At 39.4% G+C, this 19950-nt stretch overlaps 1 protein-coding gene across 2 annotated transcripts in view; it reads left to right on the plus strand.

Annotated features, from left to right (window-relative positions):
* The window catches only part of CCDC93 (CCC complex scaffolding subunit CCDC93), a 103547-nt gene that overhangs the window by 22657 nt on the left and 60940 nt on the right, over positions 1-19950 (plus strand). The window contains exons 7-11 of one of the 2 annotated variants that reach the window (XM_073305251.1): positions 10989-11089; positions 11951-11968; positions 16380-16419; positions 19056-19148; positions 19761-19811. In XM_073305251.1, coding sequence (XP_073161352.1) covers positions 10989-11089; positions 11951-11968; positions 16380-16419; positions 19056-19148; positions 19761-19811 — 303 coding nt within the window. The remainder of the gene's footprint in view (positions 1-10988; positions 11090-11950; positions 11969-16379; positions 16420-19055; positions 19149-19760; positions 19812-19950) is intronic. The other variant, XM_073305252.1, reaches the window with a different exon arrangement.

Here is a 19950-nt window from a genome sequence, read left to right on the forward strand (position 1 = left end):
TTCCCTTGGTGCATTTTCAAGGTATTGTGTCTCCCAGTTAGCCCCATTCAGCCTCTAAGATGTCTGGTGAAGTCCTGAATTAATCTTTTAATTACTTGGTTCTTTTGGTCATTGGAATTTAGATTTTGTGTAACGCACTCAAACTAGTTGGTGGGAGGTACGTCACCTTGTCCAGCCTACCTTTCTGTTTTCTGGATTTAAATCTGTTTGTAAATAGCTGAATGTATTGAGGGATGCAGGACAGCTGATATAGTGCTGACATCAGCTTCAGCTCCTCTAGAATCTCATCCTAATTTATAATTATATGCATCCAGTTTGCTATCCCTTTCCTTGGGCACACCAGTCAGCATGTTCAGTTAATGGGAGCCTCACTAACCCCTACACCACTTGATCTGTCATCAGCCTTTCAACATTGCTGGTCACAAATTCACTTTTCTGCCATCTGTCAGACTTTGCTGGGATGGATGGAGTCACATTAGGCTGGCTTCACTAATAGCACCCTGTCGCTCAGTCCCCCATTCCTCCTCTCCCATCCTAATGGTCATTGATCATATGTGTGAAACCAATGGCTACACTTGAGAGCTTACAGCAGCTGAGCTGCACACACTCTGTGTACCTGCGCTAAGCCAATTGGAGAGCTCTCCCATCAACTTAATTAATTCACTCCCAATGAGCGGCGGCAGGTATGTTGATGGGAGAGCTTCTACAGTCACTACATCTTAAGTCGACATAAGTTATGTTGTTCGGCATAAATTAGCCACTCCCCTGAGTGACATTATGTATATCCTGACTTAAGCACTGGTATGTCAGCATAAATAATATCGCTCGGGGTGGTGGTGGCTTATTTACACCACTGAGTAACATAACTTATGTCGACTTAAGCTGTAGCGTAGCCATAGCCTGAGAGATTTAATGGATAACACCACCATTGTCATGCTCTCATGCTCATGGTACCAGTCCCCTTCACTTCAAGCACAGATTCTCTTGTCTTCATGCTGTCTCAGTACTGAGTGAAATTGGAGCCTTGATGCAGCCGGTTCAGGCTAAATCCAGACTAGACAGAGATGGTGCTAGCAGAAAACACTTTGAGTAACTGATGGAGGTTATTACTTCACCCTCTGTTGTGAGCATCATCTGTCTGGCAGTCAAGGCAGTTATATTCCTATTGAAGTAGTTGCTGCTTTTGGACACCGAAAGAGCCAAAATGTATAGAAATGTCTTCTTCCAAAATTCGAAGCCCCATAATTTCTGAGACTTAGTGAGGCTGATCAATGCTTTAGTCACTCTCAGACTAGACCCCTGCAATATGCTTAACTGGGGCTGACTGTATGGACCATGTGGCGCTACAGTGGGTCACTCTGCCCCTTAAATGGAATGAACTTAGATGGAGAGAGTACATCATACTGGTACTTCACAGTCCGCACTGACTACCTCTACAGTTCCAGACCCAGCCTGAGATACTGCTCTTGATTCCCAAATCCCTTTGCTTGGACCCATCTCAGTGACCGCCTTTCCTTCTACGGCCGTCCATGGCAGCTGTGCTTAACAAGGCCACTGCATCTGCCCTTTCCCCCTTTTTTCCAGTGTGAAATTTTTGGGTATCATGGGCAGAGCGCTCTCAGTGGAAAGTCCTAGAGTGCAGAACACCTTGCCACAAGAGATCAGGAAGACCCACAAATCTTCGTATGGTCTTTGTGAGCTTGGAAAGTGTCAGCAGAGATGTGGTTGCGGGTGGGTGATGTTGGAAGAAGGGGAGGCTTTGAAGAGCTATGGGGCCCTTTGCAGTAGAACTTGTACTTATTTTGTATGTGTAGATGCTATGACTATAGTGTGTATTTCTAACTCATACTATGTGAAGAGAACTCAGGTGAAAAAGGGTTTCGTGTGGGTGTAGTGAAAGAAAAGTTTCATGGGCCATGGATGCTTTTTGTACTGATCTTGTGTAATGTGCTGAGGTTGCTGTGGTAAATTCTTGAGAATCAAATAGGAGAACGTTGATTTTTAGCATTCTTACCAGTATGGAAGGTAGCTCTAGACTAAGCACAATGGCTGCTCTTTGAACCTCAGTATCTGCTTTGTTTAAACCAGAGGATAAAGTTTAAAACACATAGTACTATTATGGTTCTGTCTACCCATTTGTCCATTACGTCTCTCCCTTATGTAATATACTGTTGTTTTGAGATTAGACCCTGACTGTGTTTTTATTGTGTATATTTTTCCTGTGAGGTATAGCTGTAAAGTGATTTCTGAGCTATAACCTCTCATCTTGAGATCTAAATACTGATAGTGTTTCAGCACTTTTGGCACTAAAACAAGAACATCTGGCTGCATTAACTAATACCCAAATAATTTTTGCAGTCTCTTAACGTTAAAGCAGGAGACATAGTGGTATGGTGGTGGCAGGGGAATTAGAATACAGTTGCATTGGGAGATGGCTAATTTACATTTTTACTTCAGCTTTCATTTATTTATTTGTATGTATACATATGTAAGCCAGTTAAAAATCTTTTAAAAGGACAATATTCTACTTCTGCTGCATTTGGACAACTGTCATGAATTTAAAGGGCTTCTATGGCACTTGCTCTGATACCCAGTAGCTTTCATAAAAAAAAGGTGTTTCCTGCTGGAAAGCTGCTAAAACTCATCAGAACACTTAAAAACGAGAGGGGAAAAGAGGAGGGTCTGATGTATTTTCATCATACTTAGTGAGCAAAGCTAGAGAGCAGATTCTGGGAACACCGGTGTTCTTTGTCAGTGTATCTGTAAAAGCGTAACTGTTTTGACAGCGTGTCTGGAGAAAAGTGTAGACCAGGGGTGGCCAACCTGTGGCTCCGGAGCCGCATGCAGCTCTTCAGAAGTTAATATGCGGCTCCTTGTATAGGAACTGACTCTGGGGCTGGCCAAACAGGTGCCAATTTTCCAGTGTGCAGAGGGGTGCTCGCTGCTCTAACCCTGGCTCTGTCACAGGCCCTGCCGCCATTCCACCCCTTCCTGCCCACTCCCCTCAGCCTGCTGTGCTCTCGCTCCTCTTCTCCCCACCCACCCCCGCCTCCTGCATGCCATAAAACAGCTGATCGGGAAGTGTGGGGAGGTGCTGATCAGCGGGGTTGCCAGTGGGTGGGAGGTGCTGGGAGCGGGGGGGAGGGGGAGTTGGTGGGGGGCTGCTGATATATTACTGTGGCTCTATGGCAATGTACATTGGTAAATTCTGGCTCCTTCTTAGGCTCAGGTTGGCCATCCCTGGTGTAGAATGTCATAACGAGCAGCTCAGATGCCCCCATTCTATACTGACAGATGATTTTTGTTTGTTTTTTTGTTTAATAGGTCTGGAGTTTTGTTCTCTTAATTTGATGTAATGCAGAAGCTGTTAGGTGTTAAAGGAAGAAACCACACCAAATTTAAAAACATACTTTTGATCTTAGCAGATTCAGAAATGCTTTACAAGTTGAAAGAATGGATATATGTGCTCTGCACAGGGCTCCTTACTGAAATGCAGCCACCTCTGGTGTGAAAAGCAGTAGTTCTTGAACAGAGCACAAGTGATAAAAAACAACCATTTAGGAAAGCATGTCATGAAGAGTGCTGTATCCAATTGATACTGCATAGGGAAGGCAAAGCAGAGCTGCCAGAAATGAAATTTGGCCATGGCCCTGGGATACCTTTCCTGTATTAATAAAGAAACATGGATTCTTTAGTGATTGCAAATGTTCTAGGGCGTTGGTTTTATGTTTGATCTGACAGATTTGGAAAGTATGGATATTACTTCTAGAGCTTGTAAATATGCTGGCAAGACTGTGACTAGTGTATTAGGATAAAGGACTCGATCATAGCACTAGATTGTGTTTAAAAAAAGGATTTTTGTTACCTCACCTAATTCTGAAAGATATTTTTCAGAGGGTTTGATTTGTGTGTGTGTGTGTGTGTGTCAGTTTCTTATAAACAGTACCATTGTAGTAAAGGACTGGAATTAAGCCAGTTTGTCTTGCAAAGTGCTTCTCCAGGCTTCTCCATTTTGGAAACTAAATGCAATTCATAACATCAGGTTAGATTTGGGTGCATTTGAAACCAAGGTTAGTTTGTAGCAGCTGAAGTGCGTACAGCCTACTCCTGGAGGAGGTAACATTTTATAATGGAAATTCTCAAGACTCTGCAAGCTTCCATTTGCACCTCTGCTGTTCCTGTTGGTTCCTGTGAAAAATCTCCACATTTCAGAAACCAAGGTTAGGTGAGATCAGCGTGCACTGCATTTCCTTGCATAGAGGCAACTCTGAAAAGACACACTTTTCCAGACAACCAGAACAGTTAAACTGAGCTCTTTGTGGCAGGCTGATTTTTTTTTTCCTCCCTTATGTTCAAAATGTCACGGTCTGCTCCTGCATCTCTAGAAGATTTAAGAAAGGAGGGAATGTTGCTTAGTTAGGGCATTAGCAAACTAAACCAGTTTTGGTCATAGTGCCTTCAAACTGTTGTAACAGCACAAGTATGCAGTTTTGCAATTGCAAAATTATCCTGAATGTATATTACTTAATTTACATAACACATCTTAAAATACCATGCATACATTACTGCTTATGTCCTTCCAGTTCATAAATTGTAAACCGTTTGGTGCAAGGGATATGGGACTTCTATACAGTAATCCACCAAAATGTGGCCCTATGATTCTGTATATCAAAGAACTTTAAAGGGGTTGATAGCAGTAAAATACAGCTTCTGTCATTGTCTTTCACTTACTGGGACAAACTTTTCTCTGTTGTACAGGAGTAAATTTGGAGTAGGTCAATTGGCTTTGAGTTATGCTGGATTTACACTGGTGTAACTGAGTCAGAATCTGTTGTCGTCTCCCCCCCCCGGTGTTCTCTTATACCACAAGCCACTTTACACTCTGGGTGAGGAATGGGAACTCCCTGTTTTCTTCTTGTTTGTTCTTTGGGCTTTTTTTCCAATGTGTTTCTTTAGAACTCAGCATACAGAACACAGTCTGGTTTTCATAGTGCATCTGCTCTTATCCCAGTAGTTGTGGTATGAGGTCAAGTGACTTGTCTGAGGCTGCACAATGAACTACTGGCTCAACCCAAGTCTGCCTATGTAGTTGAATCCCAGATCCTCTTCATTCCTTGCGTATTGCTGTAACAACTAAACAGTGGTTCCCTCGTTTCTCCCTCCCACATACTTTCTCTCCTAGGCAGTATGGTCATTCCAGGATTAATCATTTTACCATGCTTCAGCTGACCTGAAAGAGTTGTTTTAAGCACTAGCAGTCTTCAAGGGACACTATCAAATAGTTTGATCCCAAAACTAGACTTGGTTGAAAACTCTCTCCAGAGGGTAATAGCATCTAGTTTCTAACCTACCCATTTTTCTGCCAAGAAACTTTAAGTGCTGATAACAGCTGTGTTTATATATGATACTGTTGTTCTTTGCTGGGGCAAAGCCCTCGGCAAGATGGACACTTGGATCGAATTAGTTAACAAACTCTAATCCCGTTACTCTGCTGCCTCCATTGATGACAGACGATGTAAACAGTTGGTTTTGCTTAAGGCAAAAAGGTGAGGGACATTTAGCATTGGGCATAGGGAGAAGGGCAGAAAAGCAGCAGGCATAGAGATGTTGCGTCAAATTCAGATTGACGCAAATGAGTGTTGCTCTGTCAGTGGAAGTCAGTGAAGTGGCACCTACTTACACAACACTTGAATTAGGCTGGTTTTCAAGATTCTATGGCCCCAGTCCTGCAAACTTTAAGAACATGAGTGCCGTTTGCAGGACTGGGACTAAAAGTAGAACGAATAATGGAAAAAACAGAAATGAAGTTACAGCTTTAAAAATGTAGTAAAAATGCCTGTGCTAATTTGACACACAAGTAGAAATTTGAGGTTATGGTTCCTGTGTTAACTGGATCCGTTACTTGCAATATTTTGTAGTGCTGTGTGCACTGTTAAATTTTATACCTCAATGTATATGAAATTCATTGTTGCAAGACCCATTTTTTAATCTTTTATAATGTAATGAGCTCTGCACCTTTATACTTGATTAAAAATGTAGTGAAAAATCACCTACATCTCTTTTCAAACACACAACTTTTTGGTTTTTCTACACTTCTTTTTTGTAACATCAAAGGCATTTGATTCAGACGTCTGGGCCAAATTCTTTTTAGTTGTACTGTTGGCATTCCATGGATGTTAGAGAGTTTGCACTAGTGAAACTGAGAAGACAATTTAAGTATTAAGTACATGTCAAGTATGGAAGTCTTTTAACATAAGCCATTTGGGAATATTCCATGCACAGAAACAATGCCTGGTACGCTTCTCAATATCTGAAAAATGCCATTTTATTATACTGAACTCAGAGGTCGAAGTGGAATTTTACCAAATTGGTCAAAAAACTCTCTTCAGCTAAGAGCAGTCATTGAAAAACTAATCCCAACGGTAAGTTTTTCAACAAGTTATCAGTGCCTGAAAGTAGGAGCTTTATAGTAGAAGCTGCTTCCTCAACTAAAACTAGTATTGCTACTATGGAATTATAACCCTTTAAAAATGTACTTTATAGCTCCTGAGTTGCTTGCCTCACACATCAGCATGTTCCTTACTGCATAAATTACCAACCTGTGTCTTCTTCACAATGCTCCTTCTGTAGAATGTCTTATAAAGGTGGCCTATGAAATGATTTCTTTTAAAATTGGACTTGCCTTTTTTGCTCCATTTCGATATATAGATGCTTGAAAGGTGGTTTTTACCCACTCCCCTCTTTAAAAAAAACAAATTAAAAAAAATCAGTTTTTTAACCTTGGAAATATCCGCTCTTGTCCTCCGTTTTTTAAGGAGTGTGTTAAATCTTTAACAGAAACTTCCTTTCTGCAAACTGTCAGTTAGTGATTAAATAGGTGTTAACAAACAGCATTGCTACTGGGTAGCCTGGGTCCAGCCTAGAATAGGAGAAGTGTTCCCTGTAAAGAGTTGCAGAAAGGGTGGCAAGGGGGCGGTGGAAGGGAGGTTGCAGAGGAAGGGACAGTTTCCTGCAGTGGTCCCTGGAGAAAGGAGACTTCAGGTGAGAAGGCTGTAAGTTGTGGCTGGATAGAAAGCCCCATGTTGGACGTTTGTTTTCCTTTTGTGAGTTTATTGGTCGTTTTGGACAGTAAGCAAAGCCTGGAGGCAAGTGCCAAAGACTGATTTTGACATGATTGATCATTTTCAAGGCTGGTGAGGATTGTTGGCAGCTTACACACATCTTAAGCAGACTGGTTTAAAAACCTTTTCCCTCTGTCAGTTGTTGGTTTTCATCATCCTGCTGCTTAAGATACTTAATTGGTTCTCCAGTTATCATAGACTGAGTCTACAGTATTGCCTTGTTTATACTGGAAATCGTCCTGCTTCCAGCCATTAGTGGCCAAGTATGTAGCTCCTCTTGGCATAGACAAGGAGAGCCACAAAAGCGAAGCTTACAGTAGTAATTTCCACCAGAGCGAATTGTAGCTTTCCTGGTCTATGCTAATCTATTTAGGTAGTTGGAATGGAGGTACATTCCCAGTGTAGACAAGACTAAAGAAAACTGGGACCTGTAATTTTTCATTTGTGCAACTTCACAGAGGTTGCAGGTTTATCACTCTTTTTTGTTTTTTCCCCCTGCTCAAAGTAGCATTAAACAGCACAGCAGTAAAAAAAAAAACAAACAAAAAAAACTGCTCTGTCTTCACTACAGCCTCCACTGTTGCTGCCATCAGTGTTGCTTTATAGAGACAAAGCCATGGAATCTTGCTGGCCAGACGACTTGAATTTCTAATGCAGAAAATGAGCAGAATAACTTTTCTTGCAGGGAAGAAACCCTCCCAAAACTTCATTCTACATAATTAAGTAGTGGGGAAAAGTCACCTTTGCAGGTCATCCTTACATTGCTTTGCACTGGAATTTGTAGGAAGAGATCATCCTCTCTAAAAGAGGCTCAAATAAATGTGAAAAAATTATTCTGTCATCTGGATTAATTATTAAAACTGTGGACTAAAGACCTACCTGCTGTACTCAAGGGGAATATGAAATGAAATTTATGGTTATGGCCAGGACTGAAGGCTGGCAAAGGGAATATTAAGAATTCGTAATAGTGACTGCAACTAGAGCAGCTACTGATGAAAGATGAATGTCCTGTGAATTGAGATTCTCAGTAAGTAGTTTTATGTTCATCTACACAATTATCTGATGTTAAGACTAACATTTATGGTGTATTTGTGCATGCTGTAATTGCTATTATGAATTCCATTCCTTAGCATAGGTCTAGACAGAGAGACATTTGATCGTAGACAGCTTTCAAAGTTAGCAGGCAAAGGCATAATCAGATCCATCAGCTGGAAGGAGAAGCTAGACCAATTCAGACTAGAAATAAGGTGTGGATAAAAGAGTAATTGGCAACTTACTAAGAGACTTGGTTGATTCTTGTTCACTTGATTTCAGAATTTCTAAAGATACGTTTTACTTTATCAAGAAGTTATGGGCTTGATTCAAGAGTTGCTGGGTGAAAATCTTGGTCTGTGTTACACAGGAGGTCAGACTAGAAGATCACTATTGTCTCTTCTGGCTTTTTAAAATCTTTGAAGCTATCATCCCACATGATAAAATACCATGTCCGTTAGGTTTCCTGATATTAGTTAAGTGTGAAAAATACTAGTCTTGCTTTTCCCTGTGTTTTTAACATTTTGTTGCATTACCAGCCCCAAGCATACACACAAACATGAATCAAGCCCCCTTCCCCCCCCCCCCCCCCAAAAAAAAAACCAACCCCATGAGAGGCTTAAAATTTGTGAATTTTTTAAAAAATGGGGCAGGGTATTACCTTTCTGGTCTTGGAGCCTTTAATTAAGGTTCATGTTTTCAAGCTTCTCTGTAACCATGAGGGCTAGAAATGTGCATTTTTCAGAGAGAGAGAGAGTGAGCTGACTCTCACTTAGTCAACTGACTCTGGTACTGGGGCTTCAAGAAAAACACCAAACATTACAAACCTGGCAGTAAAATCAGAAGAGTTGACAACACAGCTCTTGATCTTTTTTTCAAGTATTTTCAGTGCCAGTAGTACTTGTGGATCTTAATTTTTAATGTTTTATAGAGATTTAGCCATTATAAATCACTTTTAAAAAACTATTTTTAAAAAACATTTGTTCTTTTGTTACTTCCCTGAAGTACTTTTAGGTCTTGGTTATACAAAAAAGTTGTACTGCTTCATTATACGAATATAGTTTAAGCGGTATAGCCCTCTGCCCCATAGTCAGAGGTGAAAGTAAGCTGGTACGGCATATTGGCAAGAGCCGGTGCGCCGTACTGTACCGGCTTCCCCAGGATGCAGTTTAAAGGGCATGGGGCTCCCAGCAGCGGCTGGAGCCCTAGGCCATTTAAATTGCCACCAGAGCCCCACTGCTGGAACCCCGGGTAGCGGAGGTGGCTGGGGCCCCCAGGACTCCAACGGCGATTTAAAGGGCTCGGGGCACCGCTGCAGTGGTGGCAGCCAGGAGCCCCTGGCCTTTTAAATCACTGCCGGAGCCCCGCCACCGCTACCCCAGGGTTCCGGCAGCAGGGCTCAGGCAGCGATTTAAAGGACCCAGGGTGGTAGCGGCGGCCAGAGCCCAGGCCCTTTAAATAGCCCCCAAGCCCTGGGGCTCCCAGCTGCCTCTGCAGCTAGTAGCTCCGGCAGTGATTTAAAGGGCCTGGGGCTCCCAGCTGCCACTACTGCAGCCAAGCCTGGGGTCCTTTAAGTCGAGATTTAAAGGCCCTGTCCCTTCCGGTTGTGGCCACGCCCTCTGCTCAGGATTCTGGAGTACTGGTAAGTTCTTTAAGTTACTTTCACCCCTGCCCATAGTGTAGTATATTTGTGCTTATACCGGTATAGCTGTTCCCACACGGGAAGGAGAATAAGCTGTTCCTGTATAAGGCACCTTCGTATTGGCACAACTACATTCACGCTGGGAGTTGTACAGGTATAACTATATTGTTTAAAAAAATCACCCCACCCAATAGTTACACTGCTACAAAACTTTATAGATGTGGCCTTAGTGTACTGCATGGTACAGTAGAACCTCAGTTACGAACACCTTGGGAATGGAGGTTGTTCGTAACTCTGAACAAAATGTTATGGTTCTTTCAAAATATTACAACTGAACATTGACTTAATACAGCTTTGAAACTCTAGCATGCAGAAGAAAAATGCTGCTTTTAACCATATTAATTTATATGAAACAAGCAAAGAAATGGTTACCTCATTAAATCTTTTTTTAAGTTTTCCCTTTATTCGTTTAGTAGTTTGTGTAGCACAGTACTGTATTTGCTTTTATTTGTCGCTGCTGCTGCTGATTTGCGTACTTCAGGTTCCAAATGAGGTGTGTGGTTGACTGGTCAGTTCATTACTCTGGTGTTTATAACTCTGAGATTCTACTGTATTTACAGCAGTTCTCTCCAACTAGCATTTAATTGTATCGAACTTTCTTTAACTGAGCTACAATATGGCATTGATTAATTTTGGTTGATAGAATGCTGGGAATTTTTTTTCCTGTGTGCTTTTTTCCTTAAAATATAATAGAATCTGTTTTCCTCTCCTGTGTGACTGGTTAAAGGAGCAGTAATTAAGTAGATAGTAATTACATTTAATTATCCAATTAAGACATAATTCCCATTCTGAAGCTGTCTGTTTAATTAGAGGTTTTTTCATTTAAACCGGCATCTGTTTTGTTGGTTTTGGCCATCTTTTCAAATGTGCTTAAAATGGCAAATTGAATAAATTATGCCTTTTGTGAAATACTCATGTGTGACATTAGAAAAAAGGAGAAAGAAAAGAGTTGCTCTCGGAAGCCTTTTAGGTCAGGGTGTACAAACCTAATTGCAGAAACAGAATTCAAAGCCACGTGGCGTGGATAGAGGAGGTGGGCTGTTGAATGTGGGATTGCTCATCCATTTAGAAAATAAAACCATTTATTTTGGAGAAGTTCTTGACAATCTCTGAATTTGTTTACTGTCCTGCAGGAGGTTTATAAACCTCAGAGAAAATATAAACGTCAGGATGGAGCAGAAGAGCTGCTAGATGAGGAGTCTAAGGTTCATGCCACACTTTTGGAATATGGCAGGTAAGTGGGTCCCATTAGTGTTAACTGTTCACTTATCCTGATGCGGTTCAAATGCTTTATATTGTATAAACCTAGCCACCTAGGTTTTGTTTGAAACCCTTTTATTTTCATGCAGACTGCTAAGGTTTAAAGAGATGTTTGGTTTCACGTTTTAAGTTTACTTAAACTATAAACACTTTGGGGCAAGGATTATCTTGTTGACATGTACAGTGCACAGTGCCTAGCACAGTGGAGATTCAGTCCCTGAGTGAGGACTATTAGCAGCATCATCACCATATAAATAATGATTGTTTATTGTATGTGGTTGATCTCTGCACGTAAAAAGAATGGTGTAGATTCCTGGTGCTTCTAACTGGGTTGAGACTTTCAGCCGTGAACTTTAACCAAAGTTGGCTTTCAAGAAGTGATTTCTGGAAGTCTGAAAGAAAGGGGATTGAAGTGTTTTATTTTGAAATGGTGATGTGGTTAATACCTCAGGATACTGAATTGTGGCTATAGCACTGATGCCGCGTGCGCTATGCAAGCGATCTTCCAGATGAAGAGAGACAAATATAAATGAAAATAAATATTTGCTAACATCTGTTGCCTTTTGAAATCTTTACAGTTTCTTATGAGAGAAATGGGGGGAAACCTGTTCAGTATTTGGGAAGAAGGAATTGGAGTTACTAAGAAACTTTATCTGTTTCCAATTTCTATTTCTAATATTTTCTTTTTCTTAGCTTAGTAATACTTAAGCCTCCCTTAATAGATGACTTTTCCACTATTTGATCTGTTTTGAAGTTCTTCAGCTAGTATTGAGTTCTATATCTTTTTTCCTTCCTTTTTTTGTATCTCTTTTTCATCCCTCCTTCCCTACCTTAGGTTTACTGACCCTTTACTGTGAGTATTTTCCTTTTGACTTTTATTTTAAGGCAGCAACGGTGCCCTGAGTTGGAGCATGCTTTATAACATTTCCTCTCATTCTCTGTGTATTTGGCTATAGCAGCATGGACTAACGAACATTTTCTTTCCTGATCGTTGACAATAAGAGTGGAATAAAATCTGCAGTATGTTCTGAACAGAACTATTGAGGAATATTTGGAATGCAACTATGAATGAGAAAAGACTCTCCTTTCACTCAGCACACGTGCCTGCACTTTTGAATTCTATACATAAGCTAACCAAAGAACATTATTTTTTCAATGGATTTCAGTACAGATACTTTAAATATTAGCAGGTTGGCGCAGAAAAATAAGTGTAAGTAGTTCTAATGATCTCTGGATCTGTTCAGAACACTACTCTAGCATCACAATCTCTAGCGACTCAAGAAATAAGATGCCTGTTGTGTATATAGTAGCTAATAATTCTGTAATGAATCTAACATTTACAAAAACTGTATGCCATAATCTTCAAGTGACACAGCTGCACGTTTAGCTGACCTAAAATAAGTAAATGTTCCTTAGCTACCATGTTGAGAAATCTTGCAATATGCTTTGAAACAACGAGTCAATGGGAGTTTGTCCAAAGGCTGCAGCATTTTGCACATTACTAATTGAAATATTCCCATGAATCTACCATTTTTAAAAATACCTTCTTGAATGAATAAAATTGCTGGCTTCTCCCTGAAGTTTTTGTTCATTTGGAAAACTTTGTCCTCAAATGTCTTTTAAAAGGGCAATTTTTTGTTTAGTTTTTGGTGGAATTAATTAGAATTAGTTTTTAATTACTTGTGACTTGTAGCCTCTTCATAATGAATTCTGTTTTTATTTTTATAAAGAAAAATTTAATTTTACAGTTGGGAATGGCTCCATTGCATTCCATTAAACATCTATCTCTGCTGTACTCAATTTATTGTTGGAAAATATTCTTTGCAATGATCTAAGCTAGAAATTTTTTTTAATGAAATACTAGATTCTGCTGCAGTTGGTGGCACTCTGCTGGGAATGATTTTGACTTGTGTGCTAGTGGATTCCTCTCCTTCCCCCTCCCCCCGCACCCACCCCCGTTTTTAGGACTGCCCATTTAAATCCTGAGTCAGTTTCTGGTTTAGATCAGAAGATTGGATCCCAGCAGGCTAGAATAAAATCTCAGGAACATAAAATTCTTGGTAGATTCTTTTTAAAGGAAGGTTTTGGTGCTCTTCCAGGCCCACTACATTTAAGAATCTGAATGGGCAGCTTGAAAGGTGGAGTAAACCAAGGAAGTTTTCATCTTGTGGATCATCAGGAATGATTTTGGCCTAAATGTTGCAGAACATTTGGAGGCACAATCAGGATACACCCGAGGAAAGAGGAACCTAACTGGTGGAAAGAACAGATAAAGCTGCAGCACAGGGAGGTTTAAACTAGGACTTTAGAGGAAAGGGCAAGTACAGAGAGAGCAAATAAAAATAGGGATGGACAGACATTGAAGGATAAAAAGGTCTTGTAGTGGAAATGAGGTTTTTGTTGGATTCAGTCATGAATTCATGACCACTCATGAAACAACATGCGCTTAAAATACAAGGTTTGTTAAAGAGCTCATGTACAAATTCAAGGAGCTTCAGTAGGAAATTAAAGGAGACTGGAGGCATGTAGTTTGCAGGGTAGTGGGTATGACTGGAAATTTGTTAGATTGATCGTTTGAGCTGATATTAACCCCCTTCGTTGTTATGGTATGTGTAGTATGCTGTTAGGAACTGACGAAATTTAGGCTGATTTTATAAAAAAGCGAAAGGAACTTGGAGAAAACTAGGAATATGGCAGAATTGTAATGGATTAAGTATGGATATTTTGCCTAGCATATTATAACAGGAATATGTTATGGGACTCATGAATGTAGAGAACCATATCTGATATGGTACAATAAGCAAAAATGTGAACATATGTGATATGTACAGAATTATGATTACAGAGAAGATCTGAAGCTCTAGCGTAAACTGTGTTGGATTTGATCGGAGAAGAAAAAGTTTGTGTGATCATAGGTCTGCATTGAACCTGGCAGCCAAAAGTGGTGATACTCAGAGAGAGGAGAAAAATTAAATATATAGCAAAAGTTGTTGGGGAAAATGGGAAGCAGAAATCACAGTTTAATAGAATAAGGATGACTACAAAAGCTTACATGCTAGCAAAGGGGCAAACATTAAAGTTTAGACTGGCATTAGTAGGTATAATGTAGGATGATGTAAATTAAAATAAAATAAGTAGCTGTACTTAAGGAATGAGGCATATTCCACAAACGTATAAGTGGCAACCTTAAATGTTTTAACTACCATAATAGTATTGGAACGGACCATTGATCCCATTCCAACAAATACATATCAGAGATAGTAATTGAATCATGGCATCTCTACACAATACCTTAATTTGGGTGTAAATTCTAATTCACATCAGCATGTTGTACACGAAGTTGCCCGTGTGGACCCTGCTGCTGTACACTAAAAGTTCCTTAGTACATGTGAATATAATCCTGTTTGAAACAGGATTACATCTATCGTAGACTAGCCCTAATGTCTACACTACATGCCGGATCGGCGGGCAGCGATCGATCTAGCGGGGATCGATTTATCACGTCGAGTCTAGACATGATAAATCGACCCCCAAGCGCTTTCCCGTCAGCTCCTCGAGAGGTGCAGGCAGAGTCGATGGGGGAGCGGCAGCAGTCAACTCACCATGGTGAAGACACCATGGTAAGTTGATCAAAGTATGTCGACTTCAGCTACGCTATTCACTTAGCTGAAGTTACGTAATTTAGATCGCTATCCTTTCCCCCTCCCCCCCCCGTAGACCAGGTATAAGACTCCATCACTGCAGACATAGTAATTATAAAGCCCATTTAGCCTTCAACTCTGTTCCTTCCACATGCCTGGAGAAACACATGGGCATTACTATATATAGTTATGGCGTGTGACATAATATGGCTATAGACACTGAATATCTGCTGCCATATTCTCACTTGTCTTTTCTTCTGCTAGTCTTTCGTGTTTAAAGCTCATAGGTTGTCCAAAACCCTAATCCGAAGTCTAATGAAATCTTTCCTTTGAGTTCTGTGGGCTTTGGCTCAGGGCTTATATCACTACCTCTTATTTACATATCACAAATTAATTTTGGGGCAAAGGTTCTAATATATCAGTTTGTAGTACAGTACATACTATAAGGCATGGTATAAGCACAAGTATTATACCAGTGTAACTGTACCTGTTACAAGTGCGATTTATTTATTTATTTATTTTTGCTGAAATAGTTATACTGACATAACCCCTGATATGGATGCAGTTATGTAGGTGCCTTTTATAGCTAATTCCACTTTCCATATGGGAATAGCCATGCCAGTATAAAGCACCTTTAAACTGATATAACTCTGTCCAGACGAGGAGGATTGTACTGCTTTAACTCTACCAGCATAGTTAAAGTGGTATAACTTTCTAGTGTAAATAAGCTGCTTAAGGCTGGGAGTTGCCTTGACATAATCAAAGGCTGAATTTGACCCTGAAAGTGGGCAGTTAGTGGGAAACAATCCTGATGTCACTGATTGCCTTTATTTAAACTTTTACTACGTTTATTCATAAGATGTCGGAAACTCCTTCTACAGCAAATACCACTTTAAAGAGTCTTTTATCTCCAAATAAGTTTTCCAGGAATGTCAAGCTTGTCTTTTCATGCTTGTGTGTGTATTTTTTTGTTTTGTTTGTGGGCATTTCTAATGATGAGGTTGAGTTTGGTTACTCATTTCTGACCTAATAACGCTTGGTTGCTTGTGAAAAGTTGTGCATAATAACAAAATATACTCTGTTTAAAAATGTGGGTTAGCAGGGTATAAGCTTTTCTCTGAGGAAAAAAATAAACCAAAAGCCCATTTGTGTGTATATATTAGCGCTGTGAGGATTTAAGGCCTTGATACGGTAAAAAAAAATTGCAGTTCAGAGAAGCCTTTAAGCTTTAAGAGTCCCATTGACTTTAGTGGAACTTAAGCGGAACTTAAGCACATGTGTAAGTGCTTTCCTGAATCAGGCATATATAATTAACTGCTAAGTTTTACTTTCCTCCACCAACGCTTAAGCCTTCCTTAGGTAAGAGCATGTTGCTCTCCAGACATTAGCACTATAGAATGTTGATTGCAGCTCTATGGAATTACAGTATAGAAAGATTGGTGGGGAATTGAAAATATGCTGTAAAGTCTATGTTATTGGGGCATTCATTAACTAATCCAAAGCTGGCTTTTTTTGTTGTGTTACAGAATTCACCTCTTAGTGCATTTCTTATGTATTTATGAAATTGAGAATGTTGGTTGTTCTAGCAACACACATCTTTGACTTCTTTCATGTGTATTTTAGGAGGTATGGATTGAGCAGACAATCAGGCAAAATGGAGAAGGTAAGGGGTAATATTGATTACTGATATAAAATTAAGAAACAGTGTGGTCAAGGGGGAAGGAATCCTATTAAATAAATTTTTAGGGCTGTCGATTTAATCGCAGTTCACTGACATGACTAATTAAAAAAAAAAGTAATCGTGATTAAAAAAATTAATTGCGATTAATCACAGATTTAATTGCATTGTTAAACAATGAAATACCAATTGAAATTTATTTAATATTTTTGGACTTTTTCTACATTTTCAAATATATTGATTTCAGTTACAACACAGAATACAAAGTGTAGTGCTCACTTTATTAGTATTTTTATTACAAATATTTGCACTATAAAAATGATAAATGAAATAGTATTTTTCAGTTCACCTCATACAAGTACTGTAGTGTGATATCTTTATTGTGAAAGTGCAATTTACAAAATGTAGATATTTTGTAACATAACTGCACTCAAAAACAAAAAAAATGCAAAACTTTAGAGCCTACAAGTCTACTCAGTCTTACTTATTGTTCAGCCAATCGCTAAGACAAACAAGTTTGTTTACATTTATGGAAGATAATGCTGCCCGCTTCTTATTTACAGTGTCACCTGAAAGTGAGAAAAGGCACATGCATGGGACTTTTGTAGCCTGCCTTGCAAGGTATTTACATGCCAGATATGCTAAACATTCGTATGCCCCTTTACGTTTTGGTCACCATTCCAAGGACATGCTTCCATACTGATGACACAATTTTTTTAAAGAATGTGTTAATTAAATTTGTGATTGAACTCCTTGGGGGAGAATTGTATGTCTCCAGCTCTGTGTGTTACCTGCATTCTGCCATATATTTCATGTTATAGGAGTCTCGGATGATGACCCACCACGTGTTGTTCATTTTAAGAACACTTTCACTGCAGATTTGGCAAAATGCAAAGAAGGTACCAATGTGAGATTTCTAAAGATAGCTACAGCACTCCACCCAAGGTTTAAGAATCTGAAGTGCCTTCCAAAATCTGAGAGGGACAAGGCGTGGTGCATGCTTTCAGAAGTCTTTAAAAGAGCAACACTCCAATGAGGAAACTACAAAACCTGAACCACCAAAAAGAAAATCAATCTTCTGCTGGTGGTATCTGACTCAGATGATGAAAATGAACATGCGTCTGTCTGTACTGTTCGGATCATTATCAAGCAGAACCCATCATCAGCATGGATGCATGTCCTCTGGAATGGTGGTTGAAGCATGAAGGAACAAATGAATCTTTAGTGCATCTGGCACGTAAATATCCTGTTACACCGGTTACAACAGTGCCACGCGAGCCCCTGGTCTCACTTTCAGGAGAGGTAAACAAGAAGCGGTCAGCATTATCTCCTGCAAATGTAAACAAACTTGTTTGAGAGATTGTCTGGACAAGAAATAGGACTGAGTGGACTTGTAGGCTCTGAAGTTTTACGTTGATTTATTTTTCAATTCAGTTATTTTTTGTACATAATTCTCCATTTGTAAGTTCAATTTTCACGACAAAGAGATTGCACTACAGTACTTGTATTAGGTGAATTGAAAAAACACTTTCTTTTGGTTTTTACAGTGAAAATATTTGTAATAAAATATAAAGTGAGTGCTGTACACTTTGTATTCTGTGTTGTAATTGAAATCAATATATTTGAAAATACAGAAAACATCCAAAAATGTTAAAATATATGGTATTTTATTGTTTAACAGTGCAATTAATCTCAGTTACTTTTTAAAATAGTTTGACAGCCCTAAAAATTGTATTATTTCACGACACCCATCAAAATAGAACATGCCGTAGCACAATATTACTTTGTTTCAATAACAAGGTATTATTGAGATAGATAATGCATCAAATTGTGAGCATATCCTGTTGCAGGTTGGTAGGAAAGCACAATACGGTTAGCGGTAGGGTATATGAAGAACCAGCAGTACACCAACATTTAACTTATAAATTCAATATTCAGGTAATATAAAAGAAGATATTTCTAACTGTTTGGCTGCGGGTACAAAATAAACCAGTCTGCAGCTATGACTGAGGTACAGCCATAAAATATGACCATGTCCCTTCACAAAGTCCTATTGGCTTTGTTAGCCAATATGTCAGACTGTCGCCATTTGTCACCTGAGTTAAGCCACTACAAGAGAGGGGACTTAACTGTTTGAGCAGAGTGATGATGTGGTGTCAAGAAATACAGTATAAATCTCTGGGGAATGCTACTTACTATAACAGAATTAATTCTTCTGAAAGTGGACAGTCCCCCACATAGTTTTATATCTTTGTATTTAAAATCAGTTTTCAGGTGCACAGATTTTAAACCACTACTTTGATCTAGATTTAAACTTTATTTATATTAAAATACACTTGTAAAAATGCTGCTTTCTTATATTGGATGTGCTATACCATACACAGAGATGGAGAGACTAAATAGCCATCAGTCTTACGCAGGCTGGGCTCCCATTTATCTCAGTGGGTTGCACCTGCTTGGGCAGGGCCTGAACTTGGACACTAGATAGTATATAACATTATACTTCAGTTATTTAAATATAACACCTGAATTACAGTTTCCTCCTTGTTTTACTTTCATAACCCTTTGACTGCTGGTATTATCTTATGTAGCTATGTGGTATATTTATTTTCCTTAAATAGGCTGAAGACAAGAAAATGATACTACCTACAGGACTTGCAGCAGCAGGAAAGGCTGATGCCTATGATGAAGATGACCTTCAAGCTGCTGAAGAGGTGTGCTATACGTTTATGTATACACACACACACATGGACACAGAGAGAGGGCTTAGATATTAATAGCTCGGGGACAGTGTAAAAAGCACAGCATGTTCTGTTCCCTCTCTACAAAGAGGAAAATTTCAATAGCTTAGCTGAGCAGTGAGTTCCTTTCAGATAGGGAAATATGGGATAATAAACAGATGCACAAAAAATAAATGTTCACTTAGGATTTTCCATGTAAAAACCTGGCCAACATTTTGTTTTACAACCACAGAACCATTCATACTTAAGACCTGATCCTGTTAGTGCTTTTTTGGGAAAGGAGTAGCTCAGTGGCCTCATCTCTCATTGACAATGATGGGAGCTGAGTGTTGTAGGTGCCACATGAGCTGAGTCCTTACTGTAATCAAAGAACTTCCTGGTTGGAATAATTTTAGCAACTGCCTCACTAACTTTCATAATAGTTTATTCTTCTGTAAGGAGCATTAAAATAGAATGCAAATTGGATTGATTGGCTGATGGGAACTCTCATAGAATAGAAGTATACTAAGTATTTAAAGGCCTCTAATGCTGATTGTTTTGCTCACATGTTGTTTCTTATCTTGCAATAATATCTTTTTTCATTAGCTTCGTATTAAAACACTGATGACTGGAATGGCTGCAATGGCAACAGAAGAGGTAAGCAATACTTGAAATTGTAGCTTGCTTTAACATTTATGTACATTGATATATCTTAGCCATCAGAATTCAAACCAGATTTATCAGCAGAGAGAATCCCATTGACTTTATTGGGATTTGGGTTGGGCTTAAAGTGCAT

The sequence above is a fragment of the Lepidochelys kempii genome, chromosome 11 (assembly GCF_965140265.1).
Source record: "Lepidochelys kempii isolate rLepKem1 chromosome 11, rLepKem1.hap2, whole genome shotgun sequence".
In the NCBI taxonomy this organism is placed as follows: Eukaryota; Metazoa; Chordata; order Testudines; family Cheloniidae; genus Lepidochelys; species Lepidochelys kempii.